The sequence below is a fragment of the Ascaphus truei genome, chromosome 8, assembly GCF_040206685.1.
Source record: "Ascaphus truei isolate aAscTru1 chromosome 8, aAscTru1.hap1, whole genome shotgun sequence".
NCBI lineage: Eukaryota > Metazoa > Chordata > Amphibia > Anura > Ascaphidae > Ascaphus > Ascaphus truei.
This window is the reverse complement of record NC_134490.1, coordinates 79,107,625-79,133,932: the sequence shown is the minus strand read 5'-3', so window position 1 is coordinate 79,133,932 and position 26,308 is coordinate 79,107,625. Positions and strand designations below refer to the sequence as shown.

The 26,308-nt window shown below is 38.9% G+C and overlaps 1 protein-coding gene across 14 annotated transcripts in view; it reads right to left on the bottom strand.

Moving 5' to 3' along the window:
- PLCE1 (phospholipase C epsilon 1) overlaps positions 1–26,308 on the bottom strand; it is a 296,951-nt gene that overhangs the window by 52,458 nt on the left and 218,185 nt on the right. For 11 of the 14 annotated variants that reach the window (XM_075612802.1, XM_075612803.1, XM_075612801.1 and 8 more), the window contains 5 exons: positions 16,294–16,460; positions 11,023–11,281; positions 8,892–9,100; positions 5,017–5,049; positions 2,616–3,288 (listed from right to left, as the gene is read on the bottom strand). In XM_075612802.1, the coding sequence (XP_075468917.1) occupies positions 2,616–3,288; positions 5,017–5,049; positions 8,892–9,100; positions 11,023–11,281; positions 16,294–16,460 (1,341 nt within the window). The remainder of the gene's footprint in view (positions 1–2,615; positions 3,289–5,016; positions 5,050–8,891; positions 9,101–11,022; positions 11,282–16,293; positions 16,461–26,308) is intronic. The other 3 variants (XM_075612806.1, XM_075612809.1, XM_075612813.1) reach the window with 3 other exon arrangements.

Genomic DNA, 26,308 nt, shown 5'->3' with positions numbered 1-26,308 from the left:
GAGAATTACAGACCTGTAAGCCTGACTTCAATAGTGGGGAAACTACTTGAAGGTTTAATACAGGATAATATTCAGGAATGCCTAATGGAAAACAAAATTATTAGTAACCGTCAGCATGGATTGATGAGGGATAGATCATGCCAAACTAATCTCACTCGTTTCTTTGAGGAGGTAAGTAGGAATTTAGACCAGGGTAATGCAGTTGATGTGGTCTACTTAGATTTTGCAACGGCTTTTGATACGGTTCCACACAAGAGGTTGGTGTACAAAATAAAGCAAATTGGACTCAGTACAAATATATGCAACTGGATTGAAAACTGGTTGAAGAATAAACAGAGGGTTGCCATAAATGGAACTTTTTCAGGTTGGTCTAGGTTCGTGAGTGGAGTACCTCAGGGATTGGTACTGGGACCCCTGCTTTTTAACTTGTTTATAAATGACCTTGAGGTTGGCATTGAGAGCAAAGTCTCCATCTTTGCTGAGGATACGTAAGGCAGTAGAATCAGAGCAGGATTTAATTTCTCTCCAGAAGGACTTGGAGACTGGATACTTGGGCAGGTAAATGGCAGATAAGGTTTAATACAGATAAATGTACGGTTATGCATTTGGGAAGCAAGAGTAAACAGGCGATATACAAATTAAATGGGGATAAATTGGGGGAATCCTTGATGGAGAAGGCTTTAGGAGTGCTTGTAGACAGCAGGCTTAGCAATAGTGCCCAAAGTCATGCAGTAGCTGCAAAGGCAAACAAGATCTTATCTTGCATTAAACGGGCAAACGTTGGAAGGGAAGTTAACATAATTATACCCCTTTACAAAGCATTAGTAAGACCCCACCTTGAATATGGAGTACAATTTTGGGCACCACTCCTTAGAAAAGACATTATGGAACTAGAGAGTACAGAGAAGAGCCACCAAATGAATAAAGGTTATGGACAATCTAACTTATGAAGAGAGTCTAGCTAAATTAGATTTATTTACATTAGAAAAGAGGCGTCTAAGAGGGGATATGATAACTAAATACAAATATATTTGGGGACAGTACAAGGAGCTTTCAAAAGAACTATTCATCCCACGGACAGTACAAAGGACTCGGGTCATCCCTTTAGGTTGGAGGAAAGGAGATTTCACCAGCAACAAAGGAACGGGTTCTTCACTAAGGGCAGTTAAAATGTGGAATTCATTACACATGGAGACTGTGATGGCAGATACAATAGATTTGTTCAAAAAAAGGTTGGACATCTTTTAACAAAGGAAAGGTATACAGGGATATACCAAATAAGTAAACATGGGAAGAATGTTGACCCAGGGAATAATCCGATTGCCAATTCTTGGAGTTAGGAAGGAATTTATTTTTCCCCTTATGAGATATCATTGGATGATCTGACATTGGGTTTTTTTGTTTGCCTTCCTCTGGATCAATAAGGAAGTATAGATATAAAATATCTGTTGTCTACATTTAGCATAGGTTAAACTTGATGGACGCAAGTCTTTTTTCAACCTCATCTTCTATGGAACTATGTATAACTGTATGAATAAATAAAAGGGGCCATATTTAAGTGATGCTGCTCCATAAGACATCTTCCGATGCTGGAAGACACTGTATATACCATTCATTAGCTAGAAGGTGTGTTCTGAAACTCGGAATGTGAGAAGAGTTTAGTAAAGATGACCCAATATCTTTCAATAGTCCTATATCTATTCACACAAATACTTTTTTTTAAATATTTAACGTGTATCCCCTGTATTACAATTATAGAAGAGATACCGTACTGAAATAAAGCTTGAAAAGCATATCCTTTGTAACAAGTTAACGGATTTTCAGCCTCAAATTACATTACAAAGAATAACACATTAATTTGTGGATCATTTATCACAGCAGTTCATTAATAACATGATCCCTGAGAAGGACCATCTTTGGCACGTAAATACTAATTTCCATACCGTTAAAGTCTTTATTGAAAAAGATCAGAATAAAAACAGCTAGTTTATGTCGTGGTAATCTAGTTTTTATTTGGACTGTCACTTATTGTGTTTTAATTCCAGCCGCAAATTTAACTTCACTGGGGAGCAAAAATGTTTAGATACTGTATAATCTCTCAAATGAAACTTCACAATTTAAGAGGGTCATGTTAAAAGGACTTTACAACAGAAAAATGAAAAAAGGAAACCTTTTTTATTGTGATTCGATCGGTTTGCAGCTGTGAAGCTTGTTTTTTAGTTGGAGGATTAATGGCCCTGAACATGAACTACTATTAACTTCTAAGTGTCCCTCTGTGCATTCAAAGTGTTACATTTGCAGGAACATGTACAGTAATCGTAATTCTGTAATGTAATGGGGTGCCAGCCACTGTAATTCTTACGATTGTATGATTTTCATGGAAAGAATTTCCCTTTCTTATTATTTTCACTTATTCCTGCAGATTTACCATGTGTACTTTATTTAGGTAATGTTTCCTTTTATACTGTATAGCGCCAAGTAGACGGTCAGCATTACATCAGAATAAACATACTACTGTATTCATTATTATACAGATGTGCAGCTTTACAAGTCTGATAACTTTTTCAGTTAGAAGCCCAAGATACAGTACATGAATTGTGTTCCCAAGTATTTACCTGGTAGAGACTGACATACTGTTTCCTCAACCACTGCAATCTCTGATCAGGAAACTTTCTTATCTTCCTTACGGTCTTGGTTAGCTCCAGCAGGCCATGGTATATTGTTTTGGCTGTGTACTTTGGAGCAACAAAGTGCAACAACTTATTGTCCGTAGTATGGAGTCCAAAAAGCAGCGTGACACCGTTTTCTTCCAGGGTCATATTACACAGTTTGTTTTGAACACACACAGTGTGCATATCAATACCTGGATGTCCCATGTAAACAGCTTTCACTGAGAACAAGTCCAAAAATCCTTCGGCAAGTCCACTCATTCCAGTATTAGCAAGGAACTGAAATTTTATCTCTGCACTGCTCCCTAGGACACCTAATTTATATTTAGTGTTTGCCAGGCATGTTGTGGTTGGTTTTGTCCACGTCAATGTGCAGTTGTCTGGTTGAAGTTGGAGAAAACAGCGAACAGAAATATGTGTCTCCTGGTCATAGCGGATGACTGTCACTCCTTGCTGTAGAAACTGATGGACATCAGCTCTAATTGATAAGACATACCAGGGCATAAGTTCTGTTCCATGGCTAAATGCCTTCTGCTGTTCGTCGGTTACATGTGATTCCCATTCCTTTGGCTGCTCAAAAATATCAGTTTCAGAATCTGATAGATCTCCCATTATAAACCTACGATACAAAAAACAAAAATTTCACAACCATCTTTAACATAACTTCTATGGAACCACACAAGCATAATTTTGAAGCCTTAACTAGTCATCAAAATTTCAAATGAACGAAGCACATAGGCACACACAAGTAACAAAAAAATCTTTAGCGCACACATACATTTACAATGTTATGTTCAAGGGTGGGAAAAAGTTAAATATATTGAATTAATATCCACAAATGTAGGCATTCAGAAGGAAAACTTCTCTTTTTCTGTGATTATACAGTATGATGCAAAATTACCAGTTCGTAAAACCACTTTACTTTCACAAAAACTGGGTGGCGCAAGAAACACTTACAACGTATGTATGTTGCGGTTTAGTAAAATAACAAATTTGGCATAATTGATTTAATTCCTGATCCTCTACACCAGTGGTTTTCAATCTCTTTTTTGTTAAGGAACCTAATAATTATATCGTGAAATTCTGCTGAATAAAAATGCTCTGTAATAGCATGTTTGAGATCAGAGGCATTGTAAATTCTTCTGTATTTGGTACAATTTCCAAATTACCTGAAAATTGCAGGGATCCCTTTAGGGATGTACACGGAACCCTAGGGTTCCTAGAATCCCTGGGGAAAAACACTGGTCTAAACAGTATATCAGATTGCAGGAGAACCAGCCTGAGAGGTTTGAAAGTTTGTAATGCATCAACTATGTATTGGTCCAATAAAGTTCACACTTCCTACTCCTCCTCCTACATAGTTACATAGTAGATGAGGTTGAAAAAAGACATACGCCCATCAAGTTCAACCTACAGTACGCAAAATTTAGACAACAGATACTGTATCCTATATCTATACTTATCGATCCAGAGGAAGGCCAACAACAAACCCCAAGTGACATATCATCCAATGATATCTCATAAGGGGAAAAATAAATTCCATCCCGACTCCAAGAATTGGCAATCGGATTACTCCCTGAATCAACATCCTTCCCATGTTTACTTATTTGGTATATCCCTGTATACCTTTCCTTTCTAAAAATATGTCCAACCTTTTTTGGCACCTCCTCTACCTTTTGTTATTTCACTAGATCACAGAAGAAAAAACAGTAACATTCAGGGGTGGCGTTTTCTTTTGAATAGATTACTTAATACAGAACGCTTTTTGTTCACTATTTAAAGGCAGGCTACAACCTTCTGGAGTCTTTGCCTCCTGTCATTTATGTCATTGGATATATATGGGAATCTTTAAGAAAGTGCATTTAATGAAACCTGATGCTCAATAAAACTTGGATGAGAGTATGCATTAAGTACACACAGAAGCCACTGACATTGGGACTATGAAAGTTTTATTGCGCATACTGTCCATCACTAAATTGTACGTGAAATCATTTTGACTTCTATCAGCTCTGGTGTGCTTCTTGTTTTGTTTAGTCAGTATCAGAAATTGCATCACAAGTTAAACATGACTGATCCAAGAAAAAAACATTTTTTATTTTTTTCAGATTTCATTTTTTATAGCTCATATTGAATATACATTTAAAAAAAATCTTTTAAAGACCCGTTTTAAAAAGGGTATATAGCCTGACTTTAATATCTGCTTTAGACATAACTATGTTCAAGCAATTTCCATGCACATAAGCAATTCCTTTGAACATGTTGCATTTACTGTTATCAATGCATTTGCAAAACAATATAAAGGTAAAACCAAACAGACACTGTCAGCAAACACAGACATTTAACTTACAGAACCCGGTTTGACTCATAGGCTTTCTTTGAACTATAAATAAAAGTATTGGGAACAGAAAAAAAAAAGATTAAGAAAAAAAGTAAAAATGAATAAACGGTCATATGTTGTGAAACAAAGTGTCTGTATAATTATTGCCTCATGCAAATATACATATTTTCACTTTACTGATGTGCACCTGGATTACTGTATGCGAGTTTTTGGCTGGCAGCCCTTTTCCTCCATAGGCATCTCAGTATTTTTTATGTCAATATAAATTGATTGAGACCATCCAGGCACTAAAAACATTGCACAGGACATGAGGTCTTTCTTGGCGCCAGTTTCGGGATACCTCAAGCCAATCTAATACCAGATGCTGCTAATATTATTAGGAAAATTATTTGGCACAACAAATTATTTTACGAAAATGAGATTTGAAGCTGTAGGTAAATGAAATAAGCAGACTTAGGCAGGAAACTACTGTACCATCTTATTTCATAGACAAAAACAAATTACCTCTTAATTTTTGCAACCCTTTGTTAGCGTAAATCCAATGGTAAAGGCAAGAACACATTTTCACCATATTCAGTTGAAATCTAATATGCATCTCCTCCTATGTCAAGATCTATGATTCCGTGTATCCTACACTGTGCACATAGAAATGAAAGTGGCTTTATCTCTCTCTCTCCCTTTCTTTTTTTTTATACTAGATTTGAAGCATGAGGTCTCCGGGGCTGAACGGCGTTGATTTCAGCTCCAGGGACTCTCTGCTTCCTGAAATACTACATCTGAAGGGACTGCCGGTAGCAACTCCGGCTGGGCACAGACAATGTATCTTTAATGGTCCTTCGGGCCAAGAAGAAGCTATAACGTCAACCCTTGTGGCTTCCTATTGGCTCATTTGACGTGGGACCTTTCAACAGCAGTGAGATACCAGCAGCATCTTCAGATGTAAGTATCTCAGGGAGCAGGGGGTTCACAGAGTGAAATTAACGTGGTTCAGCTCCGGAGACCCCCTGATTCCCACCTGGGGCGGGTGAGGGGGGGGGGGGAATATACACACTGTGTTCAGGAACAAAAAGGGATCCCTTTTGTTTTGTCATCATATATTTTATATATTTCTCTTTCAATCCCTATGAAAATTTGCACAACTGTAGGTCTGTGATGTAGATTAATACCATTTAAGAAGCACAAAGTAGACAATTAACTGATGTTAACTAAACTGATGTCACTGCACACTGTATGATCAGATACACTGCGGTAGGTTCATGAAAACAAGAAATAAGAGTTTTTCCTTCGTACCTTGTAAATGCGTTAAACTGTTATAATCTAATCTGAAAAACTGAGATTACTATAAAGTTTGGTTTAAGATGTGTGCTCAAAATGTTCTCGTGCTGAAACACACGCTGAAGACGAGAACGCCAATGTGATTGCATAATTGATAACACGTTGATCCAGCTGCTTCTACTCCTGAATTATACAAATTCATTTTTTCAGTCCTCCTAGCGACCAACCTTTTTAAGGACACTTTTATTTAAGCATTCTGGACCATAGTTCTTACTCTGTCTCAAGCAAGTTATAACTTACTTATCTTCTTCGCTAAACACCATTATGTAACTACAGTATGCACTTGATGAGGTCATCATGCCATCACCAATTCCAAAGAATATTTATTAGATCAGTGTTTTTCAACAGGAGTTTCTAGGAACCCTTGATTCCTTGGAGCATCCTGCAAGGGTTCCCTGCAGTTTTCAGGTAATCTGAAAATTGTTCCAAACACAGAAGAATTTACAATGCATCTGATCTCAGAAGCGCTATTAGAGAGCTTGGGGTTCCTTACAATGCCTCTGATCTCAGACGCGCTATTAGAGAGGGTTGGGGTTCCTTACAATGCCTCTGATCTCAGACGCGCTATTAGAGAGGGTTGGGGTTCCTTACAATGCATCTGATCTCAGGCGCGCTATTAGAGAGGGTTAGGGTTCCACCAAATTTCACAATATAAAATATGGTTGCTTAACCAAAAAAAGGTTAAAAATCACTCTTATTATCAAATAGACTTGATTATCAAATAAATCTTAAATATAATAATCTACTGTGACTGACCTATAATCGCAAAAATTTTCATGAAAATTTAGTGATTTTTCTTCAAGTAATGACAAAAAATAAAAGTGATCCCATTTTTTCCTGAAGTGTTTATATATTTTTTTTAAAGACACACTTCCTTTAAAGAGGCAATCCATGTTTAGCGGATTATTTTGCATTTTTTTTAATGTAGGGTTGAAGAAAGGATTCTCTGGAGCTGAACCCCATTCATTTCAGCTCTAGGGACCCCTGCTTCCTGACATACTTGCAGTACAGCAGGGCCCCGCTTTTCGGCGCTCCGCTTTTCGGCGATGCAGGTAGTATCTCCAGAAGTAGGAGACCCCCAAACCGGAAATTAACGGGGTTCAGCTCCGAAGACCCCCTGCTTAAATTCTATATTTAAAAAACAATTTGCCAGCTTGGATTGCTTTTATAAATTACCATAACATATTGCAATTATTTTCTTTTAGTTTTCTAAAACGTACGTCCCCAAACTTCTTCCTATCCGTTACAACCCTTATGAACAGAGTGACATTCATCCTTAATTTACTGTAGTATGCCGATTTTTATTTTAGGACAAAAAATGTGCACTCCATACTGTTGAAGGACTTTCTCTCTTCTTTCTTGTACACATTCATCTACTTTTTGCATAGAGTTTAATCTGATGACCAATCATGGTTCTAAAGCAGAGAATAGGAAGTCAAGATTAGTGTGTGCTATTGGGCCAACTGCCTTTTAAAGGTACAGATGCAGCGGCCGTTATTCGAACATATCACGCGTTGTATACCTCAGAATACCCATGTCATGCCGCGTCATTACCGCGTGTTGTATACCTCAGAATACCCATGTCATTCCGCGTCATTACCGCGTGTTGTATACCTCAGAATACCCATGTCATTCCGCGTCATTACCGCGTGTTGTATACCTCCGAAATACCCATGTCATTCCGCGTCATTACCGCGTGTTGACTCGCGTTTTATTGAGTGCATAAAATGGCATTTTAGTGTTCTGGTTTTTAAACACCTGCAAATTTACACAGTACTGTACTGTACACATTACAATTCATTCATTTCTGCCACGGAAACGCGAAGAATTGCGCCCAGAGAAATCGGGATCCATGAAATTCAAACAAATCAACCACGTTATTGGCCGTGTGGAGTACAGCAGCGCACACGAAAACGGCTCTGTGATATGTTCGAATAACGCTGCATTTGTACAGTTGCCATCTTACTTTGTACATCTTTGACAAGATTTCAGATGCCAGCCATATTCATTTTTCTATTCTATTCACATTTAGCATTATAAAATATCACCAATTCTTTGCTTTAACACCACGCGAATTACTGTTTAACCTTAATTCTTGTAGTCAGCTATGGCAATGAAAAGTATTTGTACTCTAAAACTGGCTTCTTCACTTTAATGCTGCTAAAGACAATGTGCAAGACATTAACAGAACTATTTCTAATATTGTTTAGTGCTTCAAAAATTCAGACACAGATAGCTGAATTCCTCAGGTTCTTGTAGCACAGGAAAAGTTTTTTCTCTACTGTACTTGCAATAGGTCTTTGTGATGAGAAAACAGGCTGACAGGATCCAAGTATCTGAGCAACAAAGTACAAAGCATACCTAGAATGGAAACAAATCGGACTGAAAAACTCCATTAGTGGGATTCTTGGATCAGAATCGATTGTTGCCAACTTGTGAATCTCCACAGGCAGAAAAATAAAAGGACCAAACTATAAAAATAATCAAACACTACAACACAATGTATGTATATTTTTAGATAAAGAACAAAATAAAGGAACAAAACTTACTGAAGTTTACTTCTATCTATCACTGAGTTTTTTCTTGAGCTGCAGCCTTCACTGCAACCATCTTCCCCTTCCTCAGATTCCAAGCTACGGTTGCAACTGCGAATGGTTTGCATGATGTTGTTCACTGTTGATTCTTTTTCTGTGTTGTTTAATCCATCTTTTCCTACTCGTTGCAAAAAGTTGTCTTGTCCATTGTAATCTGAAACAAACTGCAAAGACCATTTGGTCTTTCAGTAACTCTCCAGGTGGCATTGTATAATGTGTTCAGAGGCATGAAATCATGGATAATTTTGGTGTTTTTTTTAATTAAGGCCCAAGACAGTACATACAAAATATAGATAACATGATATTTTGGATTGCGAGTCAATTATGTAGAGTTGATTATTGGGAGTATGTGTTTTGAATAGTAAAAAAAATCAGCTAAATGGACATCATAAGGAAAGGACTCCATTTGTTAGTCTTCCCAGGCAGGAGTGTATTTGTTTATGGAAATCCTATGAAGTACAGTAAGCAAATCATTACAAGGTGTCCCAATAGGTGTTGGTCAATGAGAACTAGCAAAATTGTTGGAAAGTTGGATTGCAAAAAATTGTAGTGGCTGCATTTTTTTGTCAAGCAAGAGTGCTTCAGTCATCCCGTAGCCAAAATGAAATGCCCGTAGCCAAAATGAAATGTTATCCTATGACCCAATGTGGTGGATGAAGTATTTTGAAGAAGTCAAGCTTCTAGTTACAGTTATTTAAACTGTAAATTAACACATTCACCTTCAAAAAGGTCTGCAACATACAGACTACTGTTGAATTATTACAGAGGGTTTGGGTTACAGGGTTCTTATAGTCTCTGGTTGTCTAAACTTTGAAGACAAAGTGTCTGATGATCAGGGTGTGCTATATTGTATTGTACAATCTGAAAAATATGGTAAACATTATTTTTTTGTATAATTTGCAGGGTGTAGATGAATAATATTCACTATGTAGCGAATATGGTATAAATAGGATCAACACAAGCAATCTGGATATTAACAATTTCCTTATAAAATTAGATATACAACAATATATTTGAATTAATAACACCATAACTTTGCATACAAACACAGCAGTGTTCACCGCATTTTGTAAAAGAAATGCAGAAAGAAGGCACAGAAGCACACCAAGGGTCAAGATAAATGTATTAAACACATAAAACGATTGCAAGTAGTAACTTACATGTATAATAAAATGAGTCCAGTAGAAGACAGTGCACGGACATCTGACACAAGTTGATGCTGGACACAGGGGTAAACGCCGAGGCTCACGGATCAGTCCCGCGCGCTGGGACCAACTGGCTCGGCAATACTCGGATGGTACTTCCGGGTTGCGTCCTCTCGCGATACCCGTATGGAGTAGTCCCCCGCAATCACCTTGTCTCTACAGCTCCAGCGCTACTCCCACTCAGAGTTAGCCGGATAGAAACGGCTCAGAGCTGACAACTGAGTCCACTCAGTGCAAAAACAGACATCCAGACACTTGTCCAGCTTGCAGCCTCCCCCCGGAGCTCTGAGCCGCTTCTATCCGGCTAACTCCGAGTGGGAGTAGCGCTGTAGCTGTAGAGACACGGCGATTGCGGGGGACTACTCCATACGGGTATCGCGAGAGGACACAAAGCGGAAGTACCATCCGAGTACTGCCGAGCCAGTTGGTCCCAGCGCGCGGGACTGATCCGTGAGCCTCGGAGTTTACCCCTGTGTCTACCACCTACTTGTGCCAGATGTCCGTGCACTGTCTTCTACTGGACTCATTTTATTATACATGTAAGTTACTACTTGCAATTGTTTTATGTGTTTAATACATTTATCTTGACCCTTGGTGCGCTTCTGTGCCTTCTTTCTGCATGTCCATCCGTCGTTGGAGCCTTCCCACAGCGGACTTTGGTGAAGGAGGGGTGCCTTCACGTTACAGCAGCAGCAAAAGCGGAGAGTGGATCTATTTCAAGATCAATATTTTAGGAAGCATGAGCGCGGATTGATTTTTCTCCTTTTGTAAAAGAAAGATAAATCAATTTCAGTTTATTTGAGGTGTTGTATATGGCACATTGCCTACAGTATGTTCAGTATAAATGTCCACGTATGTATTTTTGGATTCAATTACTGTACCTCTAATGTTTCATTCTGAGAATTGTAGCACGAGCAAAGTCTCAGGATACTTGCTGCTCCATCAAGAACTTCGCACAGTTCTTTTAAAAACACTCCACAGAAAGGCACCACCTTGCAGCCTGGTATATTCAACGCCCTGTTCACCACTTTCCTGTATTCTGAGGACGATTCATGTTGTGCCATTGCATCTTTTAAACTTCTCATGGTTTCAATATCAGATTGGTCCATGAACTGCCACATTTTTAACACTTTCCTTGACCTGATGAAATTAAGGTAATATGCATTGGTATAGAAAAAAACATATCAAGCAACAGTTCATCTGCATTTGTTTAGTACACACACACACACACACACACACACACACACACACACACACACACACACACACACACACACACACACACACACACACACACATCTTTGAAAATGCATACGGGAAAAGAAAATGTATGCATGCGAGACAAATCAGTCCAATATTCTTTCAGAAATAGCCAATTTTGCTCAGTAACCATACCTAGAAGTTCTTAACTATCCCAACTAATAAGAGATGGAGAAGTGTTGGATTAAAATGACAATTGTTCTGCTGTTAGAGGACATCACAAGATTAGTGTTCCTTTTACAAACGGAGACAGTTCTACATTTTGCAAACAAACCATTTTGCTTGCATTTTTGTTACTCTACATTTGCAGAGGATATTCTTACATTTAGGAATACAGTTTCAAATGACAATCTTACATTACTCTAGTGAGCTACTTGTATACATGCAGATTGCTTGCTTCATCATTCTGTGATCTTTTGCCTCATTACAACAAATTGACTGTAAAATTGACAAAAATGTGTCATTATCGGCAAAAAAGAGCTTATTTTTATGGTGCAATACATCAATTTTTTTTAATCATTTCCGCAATTTCCGTTATGTTAATGCCCTACATCAAGTTCCGATATTTATCGGAACTGGGATAGCGTCAATAAATACCTAAAGGGTAAATACAGATCTGTCTCCTGTTCTCTCCTGCTAGCCCAGAAAATTCTAGGAAAATCTGTGGCTATACACAGAAACCCTGCAACATTTCTGTGAGATTTCTGCAGTCAGACTAATGGCCCATCAGGTAAACACAGCAGGGGCCCTGCTAATTGAAAGTGACTGCAGGTACCCCCACTGTGTTAATCAGAAGGGCCATTAGTCTGGCTGCAGAAATATCACAGAAATCTAACAGAAATGTTGCAGCGTTTCTGTGAGATAGCCACAGATTTTCCTAAGGCAAGTGGTCGAATACAAGAGGCCACATCTGTAAGTACTGTTATAGGCTTTATTTTTATCACCTACAACAGGCTGTTAGTCTTATCATGCCTATATAAATAATGGCCAATGTATTGACCATTATATACATTGTTAAGATATCCAAACCAGCAAGGAATAGGTGATACAAATAAAGCACATTTCAGTACATATTAACCCTTTAGTAGACCAAGTGGTTAGCTAGTCATGGGTTTTCATGACTAGATGACACTATGGGCTACAAAGGGGTTGATATTAAGTTTGAACTATATTACCTATTCCCCTTAGCTACCTCAACGGCTAAGACAAACTAAGGGGTTAACCCCTACTGCACCCGACCCCCCAGGAGTCTAACCCCACTCCCCTCTTTATGATGACATCATGGCTTGGCTGGCAAAATCTGTGATGTTATTTTAAAGAGAGGAAATCACATAGTATATCAAGCAACCTGTTTGACCTGTTAATGTACCATGTGTATGTATTTATATAGTGCCGACAGTGTTCTCAGCGCTTCACAAAGACAATACAGTACAGGGATTTATAATAATACAATAACCGCAGCAAAGTCAGACAGTAGGAAAGGAGATCAATGTCCCGGGGTGCGTACAATCTACGTGTTATGTTGGGAGAGTTACAGAGGCAGCAGGCGAGGGAATAAGTGCAGTAGATGGCAGTGCTTGGCTACAATGGTTGGTAGGAGTGACTGTGGCTGTGGGACAGTGGCCACGAGTGCAGGCTATTGGATGCTTCTTTTACTATGTCATTAAGGTTGGTCAGTATTAAATTAGGTGGGTTAACACCATTAGCACAGAAAGCTGTAGCAGTGAGGCGTGGGTGAGAGCAGGTGTGTATATGGCTGGGTCCAGGATTAGAAGATATATCCCCAGTAGCAAGAAGGAGTAGTAGTGAGAGATGAATAGAATATTTGTGGGGGTGCTTTTAATTGAGGGGTGTAGAAGTTGTTGGGAAAGAGGTGTGTAAATAGTGGTGTAGTGTATGGGCACATGCTTAGGTGGAGGGAAGGAGAGATGAAGAAATGTGGATAGGAGGGAGTAGGGAAGTTGAAGAGAATAGAAAAGTGTACAAAGGAGTGAGGAAACAGCAAACAGAAAAAGAAATAGTGAGGGCATAATGAGATGCAGGGAGAGAGGTGGGAGGAGAGAGGTCACAGGTATTGGGGATAAGAAGAGTAGGAGTTGGAAGAGAAGGTGTATAAATCAGGCCTGGCAGGGCAGTGTAGCACTGAAGATTAAGCAGCAGATTAGAAACGGAGTCTACAGCTGTGTACAAATTGTCAGAGCGTTTAGAAAGTCAAGTGACATGTCTTCTACAACAGTCCAGGCCCCCAACGAGGCCTGGACTCTCACAGAAGACCGGAAGTCTTCAACTGAGCCATATCCGGTGGTGAAGAAGAAGAAAAAAAGACAGGTTTTAAGAAGAAAATAGCCGGTTTTGGATCATTTGTAATGGTTATTTTTTGTTTATGCCATCGGGTTTTTGATTATTTATAATGTTTTTTTTTTGGCGATTGGGTTGCTTTATGTTTTTTTTGATGGATTGGCGTCAGACCTTTATTGGATTGCTTCCGAGGAGGAAAGGAGGTTTCCTCCCCGAGCGGTGGACGGCCTTCATCCAGGGTGGAGTAAGTAAACCCATTTTATTACCAAATCACCATTGACTGCCAATTGAGAGCGCCTAGGTAGCCAGAATGACAATAAATGGGTTTATGTTTAAAAAAAAACATTTTTTTTTATTATGTCAATATATTTGAATTATATGTAATGTATTTTGTTCTTTAACATGTCTTTTTTGTTTTATTGAATGGCAAAGAGCCTGATTAGCCACATTTGAGGGGGAGTGAGTAAAGGTAGGTGAGGTTATGGGGGTAGTTGCCATGGGAGTGTGGTTAAGCCCTCAGGTTTGAAGCTGGCAGGGGTTAAACCATTGTTTGCCTTAGCGGTTAGTGAAGCATTGCATAGCAATGTGCATTGCATGGCAATACTTTGCTAGTCACTAAGGTAATGTCATTGGATATTGGTATAGCTTGATAGTCAAAGGCATAAAAGGGGTTACATAGGGTTCTGTAATAGATATTATAGGCTAAGGCAGTAACATCCCAGGAATTATTGAAATCTCTGCTCTCTGATTGGTTAAAATTCCGGGCATTATTCATTCACTGATGCCCGGAATTTTTGCAGTTTGCAATGTGTTTATTTTCAGCCAATCAGCTTTTCCTTTTGTCAGAACAGCTCTGAGACAAGGCAGGGGATTGGTCAGGAGGCAGGAACAGCTCTCAGACAGGCCAGGGGATTGGCCAGAAAGCAGCAGGCAGTGACTCCTCCCCATCCAGCTTCATTTTGAGTTGAGGAGGGAGAGTGTTTGTGTAGCTGCAAAGTAAATTGATGTCTGCAGTTTGTTTGTAGCTTGTCTATTTAGAGTGTGTGTGTGTGTGTGTGTGTGTGTGTGTGTGTGTGTGTGTGTGTGTGTGTGTGTGGCTGCAGTGTGTGTATGTAGCTGCAGTGTGTGTAGGGGTGTGTGTGTAGCTGCAGTCTGTGTGTGTAGCTGCAGTGCGTGTGTGGTAAGCTGCAGTGTGTGTGTGTTTAGCTGCAGTGTATGTGTAGGCGTGTGTGTGTGTGTGTGTGTGTGTGTGTGTGTGTGTGTGTACAGAGGGGGCTCCAGTGTGTGGATATAAATAGCTGCAGTGTAAGCATATATAGAGGTGCTTTAATGTATTTACCATTTTATTTTAATTTAAAAAAATCTATATACAGTAACTATACAAAAGTGTCTATTATTTATGCAAAAAGTATACATTTAGCCTATAATAGTAATAATTCCCTCAGAACAGGGCATTACTGGCCAATAATGCCCTGGCTGGGTTAAAGTCCCTCGGCTTCGCCTCGGGCCTTCAACTCTTCCAGTCAGGGCATTATTGGCCAGTAATGCCCTGTTCTTCGGGGATTATTACTTAAGTACAGTACCCTATGATATAAATATTAGTCATGCGATCGCGATGTGGGATTTCATGCATTATTAATGGGGGCGTTAATGCCCACATTGCGATTACGGGTAAAATATTGTAGTAAACTTTTATCGCAATCTTGCTGACTTCAGTCATAAAACGGCGGTAATAAGACCCAGTATTTATTTTGACGCCGTTTGATGTAGCTAGGTCTTTGTATTCAAGGCTTTTTAAGACCATGATTTACATTGCAAAAGTTTTTTTTTTTTACGAACAGGTATTTTCACCGTGAACAAAACATACAATTTAATTTTGTTTTTTGTAGATTTGGGGATGATTAAACTAAAATCTGCAGTTTGTCTACTTACATTTTTAGTATTCAAAATAATATTTTTATGAGATGTGATCAGATAGGTATATGACACACTAATAGTATACTACAACTTCAAACAAAGACTTTGCTGGGTTAAAAAAACCCAGTCTATTTAGAGACTGGAGAAACTGTGTGATCTAGTTTGATTACCTTAAACAAATCCATATACAGTATGAACACCAGGAGTGCAAAATGGCCTTTATAACATGGAGGTCGTTGAAATGTATAGCCGAGAGAAGCAAAAGCAACTTTGCATGAGCAAGCATGTCAAAAACCTTATTTATTTATATATTACAAAAAAGGGTATAAAAAAAGGGTAACGTGTTCTAATTATCTCAGTTCTGCATTGCAATTTTATAATACTCCATTTTCAGCCACCTCTTTGCAGAGGAGAGCTGTTCAGTGCTGCGGTAAAGCTGTGCTCTTTAAATTACATCATCACTGTTTTCCATCTTTTCAACTCCATCAGCAGCATTCAAATTGACTTTAACTACAATTACTTTTTCTAAAAGATTAAACATGACTGTTTTAAGCATGTAAACATTATGATCTCTTCAGGTTATTTCAAAACAAATCTACAAAAGCTTGCAACTATATGGCTATTTAAAACAGTAACTGACTGCAGTGCCAGCTCCTGTTTATAATAGCTGCTTTTACCTCTCCTCAATTAAGGAGTACCTGAGTCCTGCCAGGAATTCCATCACAGCATTGTAATTGCCCATGTTCCAACAGCATTTTGCAATGTGAACCAAGTGTGAGAAGACTTCACGTTTCTCCTCCATGGAGCCCGCAGCAAGGATCAGCCAGGTCACCCAGGAACTAACCTTAAATGGAAAGCAAAACAACCAGTTGTCATTATACAAATCCAATGTATTTTAATACGTGAAGTAAAGAGTCCCATTAAGACAATAATCATTTACTATTATGATGTGTAAGATGTACATGGTGACTTGGAGTCACAAAGTTGACGCAGTCATTTATCAAGAACCCTGAAGTGATGAGGACCGCACTGGCATAATGTGCATCACATGTGTATTGTGTATGTATACGCAGGAAAGATGAGCCCCTTCAGTACAGTGCTTTATATCTGAGCAAGATTGGAAAACACGGCTCTACTACTCTGCCTGCATTACTATCGGCCACTTAGACATTTTATGTTTGGTATTCACTTAATCTTTCTGTATCCTGAGCACTGTAGTTAGATTAAAAACCTATTTAGCGATGACATGCATTGCATGTGCATTATTCAACCTTGAACATAAATAAAAGTGCTCGTTATCATAAACTCATCAGCAGAAATGTAACTCCCATGCAATACTTCAGCACTGAATAGACTAGTCACCACCGGATGCATTTATGGGGTAGGAAAAACTGCACAGTTCAAATAGAACCATTATTTCAATTGTTAAGCAACAATGGTTAACCCAGCAATACTACCTGACATTTAGGCCCATATTTACCAAGCAGTGCTATTTCACACAAATGAGCCATCTTGTGGAAAAGCACAGATTCGTAGACAAGGCACTTAATTCCATCCCCGGTATATCACTGACTTGTTCCAGTCAGTCTTGCTACTGATATCCAGATCTAAACCAGTACAAACGTCTTCAAACGCACGGCCTCTCTCTTACTGACCGCTAATCTGCTAGGTCCTTTTCTGCTAGCCTTGAGATCGTCTCTTATTTTATCTCATTATTTTATCCTGTTTAAAATGTTACAAGAATTACAATGTTGTTAATGTGGGTAATAATCTTAATTGCAAGTAAATGTTTTTTTTTCTCTTCCTTACTACATTTCAGCCTTTACCATAATGATCTACTACTATATTTCAATACAAATATGTATAGCTATATTTCCTACAACACTGAAATAGAAGTTAGTTGTATTTCACATGGAAATCTAATTTAAACCACTGTTTTGTTTCACAGTCTCTGTCCCTGGAGTTTGAGGTTTGTCATTATATAAACATTGCTATACTCATTGCATAAAATTTACAGATGTGCACCGGCAATCTTTATGCAAGATCTTTTCATGCATGGATAGCAATGTTTAGTAATAACCACATCAACAACTCAAATATTCATGATAACCTACAATATTGTGAAACTGGAGAGGGTCTCCAAAGGTACCTCTTGTTAGTGTGCACACTTAAATTGGTGTATAGTGTACACACACTATTGGTCTATACACCAATTTAAGTGTGAACACTAACAAGAGGTACCTTTGGAGACCCTCTCTCCAGTTCCACAATATTGTTCTACCTTTTTCATCTGGTTAGCACCTTAACACAGTCCTACAGCGGTCTCTCCTCCTGCCCAATAACCTACAGCAATGTTTCATGCAGCAGATATAGACGCCAGTTTTGCAGGGTGCAACATCTTTTATGAAAATTTATTAAAAAAGCATGTGTCTGCCATTGTATGTGGTTTAGTAGATTTAGCATTCCACAAAGGTGTTTGGCCCTTACTTATCTTTACTTGGAGACATTATAATTAACTCTACAGTTACAGCCAATACAAATCACGAGAAGACGAATGTGGCATAACGGCAAGCAGACGGATTATAAAAACAGGAACCAAGATAAAGCCTTCACTCTTTACATACCAATAGGACTAACCAATGTACCAAAACATTTATTTCTGTATACATATAGGTTTATTTATAGTGACTTGCTAGACCTTAAAGTATTATTCTGCACCACCATGGCTCCTTTCTTTCCTGGCAGACTTATGTTTGCTAAACAAAAAAAGACGTCTCATTTATAATAGATGTCCATTTGCTTGATTGCTTATGGCACAGTGTGCTGATCAAATCTGGAATCGTAGCTCATCGCCCCAAGATATCCTACTTTTTAAGAAGACTTAAGACCAGTTTGTGAGTTAGGAAAGGTGGGGGTTAGCTTCATTGTATATTGATTGTGGAATTGGTGCTTTCTTTATTATAAAGCCCTTTGAAGCTGTTCTTCCAGTCAAAATTTCAAAGGTTTAAAAGAACAGAAAAATCATTATCTTTGATGCTGAAGGGACCTGAGACATGTTGCCAAGCAATACACGATTCAAGGATGGGGCTGAAACAGCATAGACATATGAAAATATATTCCATTGCATTCACCACATTCTGTACAATATTAAATAAACTAATGCTCTTGATATCTACAGGTTATCTGTACTTAAGACTTTATGTTCCTTCTTAGCAGATTAACTGCTTGTAGTTAGAACAGCTAATAATGCCAAGCAGACAAGTTGTTATGGTGATCAGCGCGCATTTTGGCATGATGGATCACAGGAAGGGTCTTGTGTATAAAGAGAAGTATTTTTGTGTATGCACTTTCACATCCATATGATTTGTTGTACATTATGGCTGCGGACAAAGTAATCGCTAGGCAACAACATCTTTTTATTATGATACATGTAGAAGGCACAAAAAGGAGAAGGATGTCCATGGTTATTACAAACAGAAATGTGAAACGCTTTTAGCACTTTAGTGGAGCCAGTATACATATTATCATAGTAGATTACACTACCAGTCTTATATAGTTTGTATTGAGATATGAATGAAATTAGTTTTGTTATACACAGATACTGTAATCTGTGTCAGTTTCATTTAGTACTTCAAACCCAATTACGAACCAGATGGAGAAGAATTTATACGGAAAGAGAAAGATTAATGAAAATATGTGCAAATAGTAAAGTAATATAATCTCTGTCCAGGATCTTCTCTGCAAAGAGAAAATCAAATCAAATATATCCTATTTAATATATTACGTCATTGATTTTTTGGAATTGCAACAATTGTGGAAATGCTACCATCCAGTCATGCTATATTGGAAATTTATATAAATCAAACTTTTACGCTATTCATATTGCTCTTTATCCTTGCTGTGAATGGTGCTATGTAGCAATGAAGGAATACCATTTTATTTCAGTATGAAAGCAACATATTTACACTGGTTTTGTTTATATATTTAGGACATATGAGGCTTGGTCTTGCTGTCAAATCTGTATTGGTCTTGCTGTCAAACCCCCCCCCCCCCCCCCCCCCCCCTACCTCCCTCTTGGGAGATTTCACTGCTACACGGTGTGGTGTGGTGCATACCTGCTGGCTCACAGTTGATCTGAGTCTCCTGTGGTGTTGTGGAGGAGAACAGGACAGGCTTCTGGGGCAGCAACTGATTCTCTCAAGGTGAAAGCGCCTTCATCTCTTGTAGGCCCCAGGGATGTGGGGACAATCCCTACAGGAGAATTTACTTCCACTCCCCCTGATAGATTGTAGTCTCACGCAAGAAGATATATTTGAACAGGATCACTTTATTCTTACACTCCAGATGGTAAGCATACACAGCTCACACAGTGGTTACAGGCAGTTCTTGGGGCTTCACCCTCAGGATGTACCCTGGACCTCCACTCCAGGCCAAGGGGCCCTGAAGTAGTCCTTGCTCTTCCCTTACTCTCTGGTGGAGTAAGGGGTATAGTCTCCGATCCACTCCCCTAAGGGAGGGAATACAGATTAGCAGAGCCATGCACAATTGTTTTGGGTAGACCAGTCGCTCTCAAGCAGGTAGAGGCACTGACTAAATTTAGCAGTGCAGCTCCTTAAATACAAGGGAAGCTGGTACCTGGTCTGAGTCCATGATTGGACACACACAGGCCTAGTCCCACCGCCATCCCTGTGACTCACTGAAGTGGGGAAAACCCATGATTACTCCTGGCAGGCCTGCTCTTACCAGGGCTTATGCCAGGAGGGGGCAGACTGGTAGCCAAGGAAACTAGTCCTGGCTACAGATAAAAAAAGGGTTCCACTTTGCAGGTAGAGTATTTCATTAGTGCATGTTTACAACACAACCAGGTTATAGGAAAAAAATCATTGTAGACGAAGTATCAGCCCCGAAATATGCACACACAAAAAATGTAAAAAAAAATTAAAAATGTTGTGATACATATGGGTTGCGAGAAACTTTAATCAGAGTACCGACTGTTTTCTCATACATTTAATCAGAATTTGATTTATCAAATTATACTATTAAAGAACGTAATTCTTCTCCAACTCCACCCCCAGTACGCAATCCATTAAAGTTGTAAACATTGACCTTGAAACACTGTCACGTGTTCAAAAATGGCTGACATGATGACAATTTAATGACAAAACTACAGTGCGAGATTCATTCATCCCCCCTATATAAAGGGTAACCTTAAACGAAAACCTGCAATAAAATAAATCAAAATAAGAACCCCGGCATCTTTTCCTTTTTACACATTCGCACGCCACAGCTTGACCTCATCTTCATAAAGTAGGTGCGGGAAAATGAAACAAGGCCAGGAAACTCTATTTGTTTCTTTCAGACATTAAGCAGTTTAAAAAAAGTTGAGAGAACTAGGTCAGTTTGCCTTTAAGACAGATATGGTATAGTTGGATCACAACATCGAACGGGTGAGACCGACTAGTCAACTCTCCTCTAAGAACACGTACGCCACAATACAAACAGGAGTTATGATTCTGACTTAAAGCTGCAGTTCAAGCTGCCGTTTTAAAAATATATATATATTTTCCTGCCATTCAATATGTGCCCCAATACAATCTGCACACTGACAAGTGATTAGCTAAGCTGCAGATCGATCCGTTCTCCTGTAATCAATCGCTTGCTCCGGACTATTTAATTCAGTTCTTGCACAGCATTGTGGGCAATGTAGTTCCTGGAATATGATTGACTGGGCAGTTACTAGATACAATTGGTGCACTGGTAGAGAGAGGGCGGGGCTCAAGAGCCAGAGCCTATCAGAAGGGGAAGGGGCTGTCACTTTGGAAATGCTTCCTACATAAGTAACATTAAAAATATCTTAAGAGCCTTTTTTTAAATGCTACAAGTATTTTCTCATAGTACAGAACTGATTTCTCCAGGGGACAAGGACATCTGCAGTTACAGAGCTTCAATGGGTTTAATAACATTTTTATTTTACTAAAGAAAAGCTTTGGTGTTGATTAACCATTATTTACCACACCAGCTGGGACGCACATACAATAAATACATATAAACAAAATGTATCACATCAGAAAACCAAACGTAATAAGAATACAAGGTTGAGAATATTTACCCTTACATTAATATAAATGTAATACAATTCCTGTATAAAAGTCTATACGTTTAAATGGAATATTACACCTAAAAAGTGAAAAATAGTGACATACGCTAGGTTTATATGGATTTTGCATCTTAGGCACACTGTCCTCACTTTCTCTCCACTGTTAAATATAACGAGAAGCCGAGTAATTAAGTAACTTGAATTTTAAGTTAATGCATTGTTAACTGTGCACGATACCCCTTCATACTATATTAAACTGGGGCCTGTACAATGAAGACAAAGGAAATACGCCAAATGATCAAGAAAGTGTATTCCAGAAATGTAACGTTCTTGCTCTAGCTCCGGCGTATACACAGGTAATATCCGTGCATTCTGAAAGTGTATTCCAGAAATGTAACGTTCTTGCTCTAGCTCCGGCGTATACACAGGTAATATCCGTGCATTCTGAAAGTGTATTCCAGAAATGTAACGTTCTTGCTCTAGCTCCGGCGTATACACAGGTAATATCCGTGCATTCTGAAAGTGTATTCCAGAAATGTAACGTTCTTGCTCTAGCTCCGGCGTATACACAGGTAATATCCGTGCATTCTGAAAGTGTATTCCAGAAATGTAACGTTCTTGCTCTAGCTCCGGCGTATACACAGGTAATATCCGTGCATTCTGAAAATAATAAATGACAGCTTACTTCCAGGTTGGAAGTTTCCTTGCCATGTAACAGTCAACCGTAGTGTCTATAGTTTTTAGCAGCACCTAAAAATGAAGCATACTAAGAGATAAAAATAGAGATGTGCACGGGAACAAAGAGGAACCCTAATTTCCTCCAAAGTTACATAATCTCTACTATAAAACATTAAGTATTTTTTGACAAACATTGTTGCTATCGTATCTTTGAGTGCTGGGAACTCCCCCTGTGTTATATATTGTAACAGACAATCTATAGAACATACTGCAAGTACTTCTGTGTTATTGAAATTGGTCCTCTGCTTTTTGACATTTAAAATCTGAAAGTGCTTCTTGATTCATCTTTGCATAGTTGAAGAAGCTAGCAATGGAATCCCTCAAAGAAGTGGCATCAGACGGCACATTAACAGGAGCAGACAGTATATGGAAAGCTTTCTCTGTGTTATACTATAAAGACACGGTTCATGTTTACCATTCTGCGTGCTGACAGAGGCTATGCACATGCTGGACTCCACTAAACGTAAGCAAGAACTTACACTGTTTCCTTATTAAGTAAAATGAAAGTGTTCCTCTTTACTCATATATTAAACCCAAGCTTGGTCATGTGCTTTGTCCGACCTCCATGTTTCCATTCTTATTCTCGTAAGAAAAAATAGCGTTGACAACCTGCAGCATTATTCAAGGATAGTTTCACTGAATTAGAAAGGAAGAAATAACTGTACAACGTCTTAAATTCTCTTTGTAGTCAATCCTAATTGTATGGGTAGAAATCCTATTTAGTGACATGCTTAGAATGATTTATGTTCAAGAGCTCTTTCGAAACTACATGATGCTCCTTAATCTGGATTATCCCAGTGAAAGAAATTTAATTAAGAAAAAGAAATTAAATAGCAGGGGTCGTGGAACATTAGGAGGAAACCATTTGTTTAGCTTTTATGGCGCACTACTCTGTTAAAAGAGTGATGACAGGACTTCCTTTTCTTAGCAGATAGATCAGGCGTGGCCAACTCCAGTTCTCGAGGGCCACCAACAGGTCAGGTTTTAAGGCTATCCCAGCTTCAGCACAGGTGGCTCAATCAATTACTGAGCCACCAGTGTAGAAGCAGGGATAGCCTTAAAACCAGACCTGCTGCTGGAGTTGGCCACCCCTGAGTTAGATCAATTAATTGTTTTATTATGATCTTAAATTGTATGGGAGTACTGGGGCATAGTACATTTAAAACGTGAAAAACATGGCAATCATACAACAGTTATGTTATAGTAGTCTTCTTCTCAACTATAAGTGCCAACATTTTACACAGCACACTGTAGAACGCATACAAATTATATAACATAAAAGATATTCAGCAACACAAACTGGCACAATGGATAGAGGGGTCTCTACTCGGAAGACCTTACAATCTAAAAGGAAGAAGAGGGAAAGTGGAAACCTAAGGTCCATTAAAACAGTGGTGGTGTTGAAGTTCTACGGTTGTTCACGGTGTACCTAAAGCGGTCATGGTTCCCCCTTTGGGTGACGTGTTATGAGGGACAACGAAAGTGGTGGTGAAAGAATTACAGGAACATTTTGAACAGGCTTGCTTGAAAAAAATGAGTGAACTATTAAATGTGCCCATGGTTTATGCTTTGCAGGGGAGCACAAGTATAATCTTGTAAATGTGCATAAAAATAACAAATTGTACATTTTATTTGACATGTATAACATAGTAAAAAAAATAAATAAGCACAAAGCCATTAGTAATATAAAAGTGCTTTTTGTGATACACTTTCATCATTTAGGATTTATAACTACGGTGCACTCAAGAAAGCATTTAAAGGTGTAGTAGACGCACGTACTGTATCAACACATACTGAAATTGCAATAAACTCAAAGCACTTACAGATATTACATTCTTTACTACTTTTATTGTGATTTGTAACTTAAGATAGGTTTATGTTTATGTTTTGCAGATTCAAGAGGTAATTCAAGCTTTTAAAAAATCTAGGGTGAAAACGTATCAATGCAAAAGTGGAACTATTCTGGGACAGAATAACTGTACCATACTGTAAAGAAAAAAGCACCTTTGAAATCAATAGGATTTTTTTTTTTTGGTCCCATGATTGCTCAACTTTAGACTTGTTACAGACCCCCAAATGTCAACCAAGGCTTTGTAAAATATACTTTTACATCAATATTTCTCCCAAACAGAAAACAATTGAATGATTGTAACAACCGGGGAGTCACGCCGCCCTCGGCGTGCTCCCCACTCACCCGCAGCTACGTCCGGGTACTCCCGTGCCGCGCAACCAGCCTCCCTCCAGGCCGCCGAAAGCCGCCTTACCAAGGCGCGCGCGCGCCGACATTCCTCTTGTAATGCCGGTTCGGGGCGCACACCCGGTCACGCACTCGCAGGCGCAGCCCCACGGAGGCGCGGCCACACAGAGGCGCCCCAGCCTCTTAAAGCTGCAGTTCAGTCATTATCCTGCATGTGTGGTTTTTTTTAATAAATCAGTTCTGTACTGTGAGAAAATACTTGTAGCATTTTCTTTTTTTTTTTTAAAACAACTTTGAAAGACAATTTTTAATGTATTCTAATGTAACGAGCATTTTTGTTTCTATAGCAACCCTTTAGAAAGGCACAACCCTTTCCTTTAATGTAACAGGCTCTGGCACACCCCTTCGTGAGTCCTGCCCCCTCCACAGCCGTGCACGAGCATGGAGCACAAATGTATCAGTCATTGCCCACAGAATTGTCAGAGCAGCAGCAGCAGCAGCAGCAGCAGCAGCAGCAGCAGCAGCAGCAGCAGCAGCAGCAGCAGCAGCAGCAGCAGCAGCAGAAAAGGAGAGTAGCTCAGAATTAATTAATTAAACCTTATTCCATTGCACGTGTGTAGTTAATGTTAAATATTAACAACTCATTTAAAATAAAATCTGTATATATCATACTGTAAACAATATGTATATTTAATTTTGTGTGTATGTGAATGTGTACAATTCAATGTGTGTATTATTAAAATTAATAATGGCTTGTTCTTGTATAGCGCTGCAAGTTTTACATAGCACTTTACAGAGACATTTTGCAGGCACAGGGCCCTGCGGAGCTTAGGTGTGTATGTATGTGTGTGTATGATATAGATATATATGCAGACACACACGCATATACATGCACACATACACATGTGCACACGCTCACATACACATGCGCACACGCACACATACACATGCGCACACGCACACATATACACACACATGAACATGCGCACACGCACATGCGCACACATACATGCGCACACGCACATATACACGCACAAACATACACACACGCACAAACATACACACACGCACACATACACGCACACAAACATGCGCACACATACATAGACACGCACACACAGTGTGTATGTATATGTGTGTATATATTTATGGTATTGCTTGACCTGAGGAAGAGAGGAAAACTCTTGAAAGCTTGTCCCATGACACAAATTCTTGGTCCAAATAAAAAAAGGTATCAACAAATACTGAAGAACTCATGTATTCTGGTGTGTGTATGTATATATATACAGTGTTCGACAAACCTATACATTTGCTCGCCCCGGGCGAATGGATTTAACCCCCGGGCGAGTAAATATTGGCCCAAGCAGCACACGTTTGGTACTAGGTGGCGAGTAGATTTTTATGTGTGGCGAGTAGATTTTTTGGTGATTTGTCAACCACTGTATATATATATATGTATGTGTGTATGTGTGTGTATATATATATATATATATGTAGAACACACAAAAGGAGAAGTTGCTCAACACATAATATATAAGGTTAACTCAAGCCCTTTAATAAAACTAACTATAAGGGTAAAATAAAATATATACCCCAATTAAAGTCAGTATATAAATTAAATAGGACCTGATGGTGCTAGGGGATAGTGAAAACTATATAA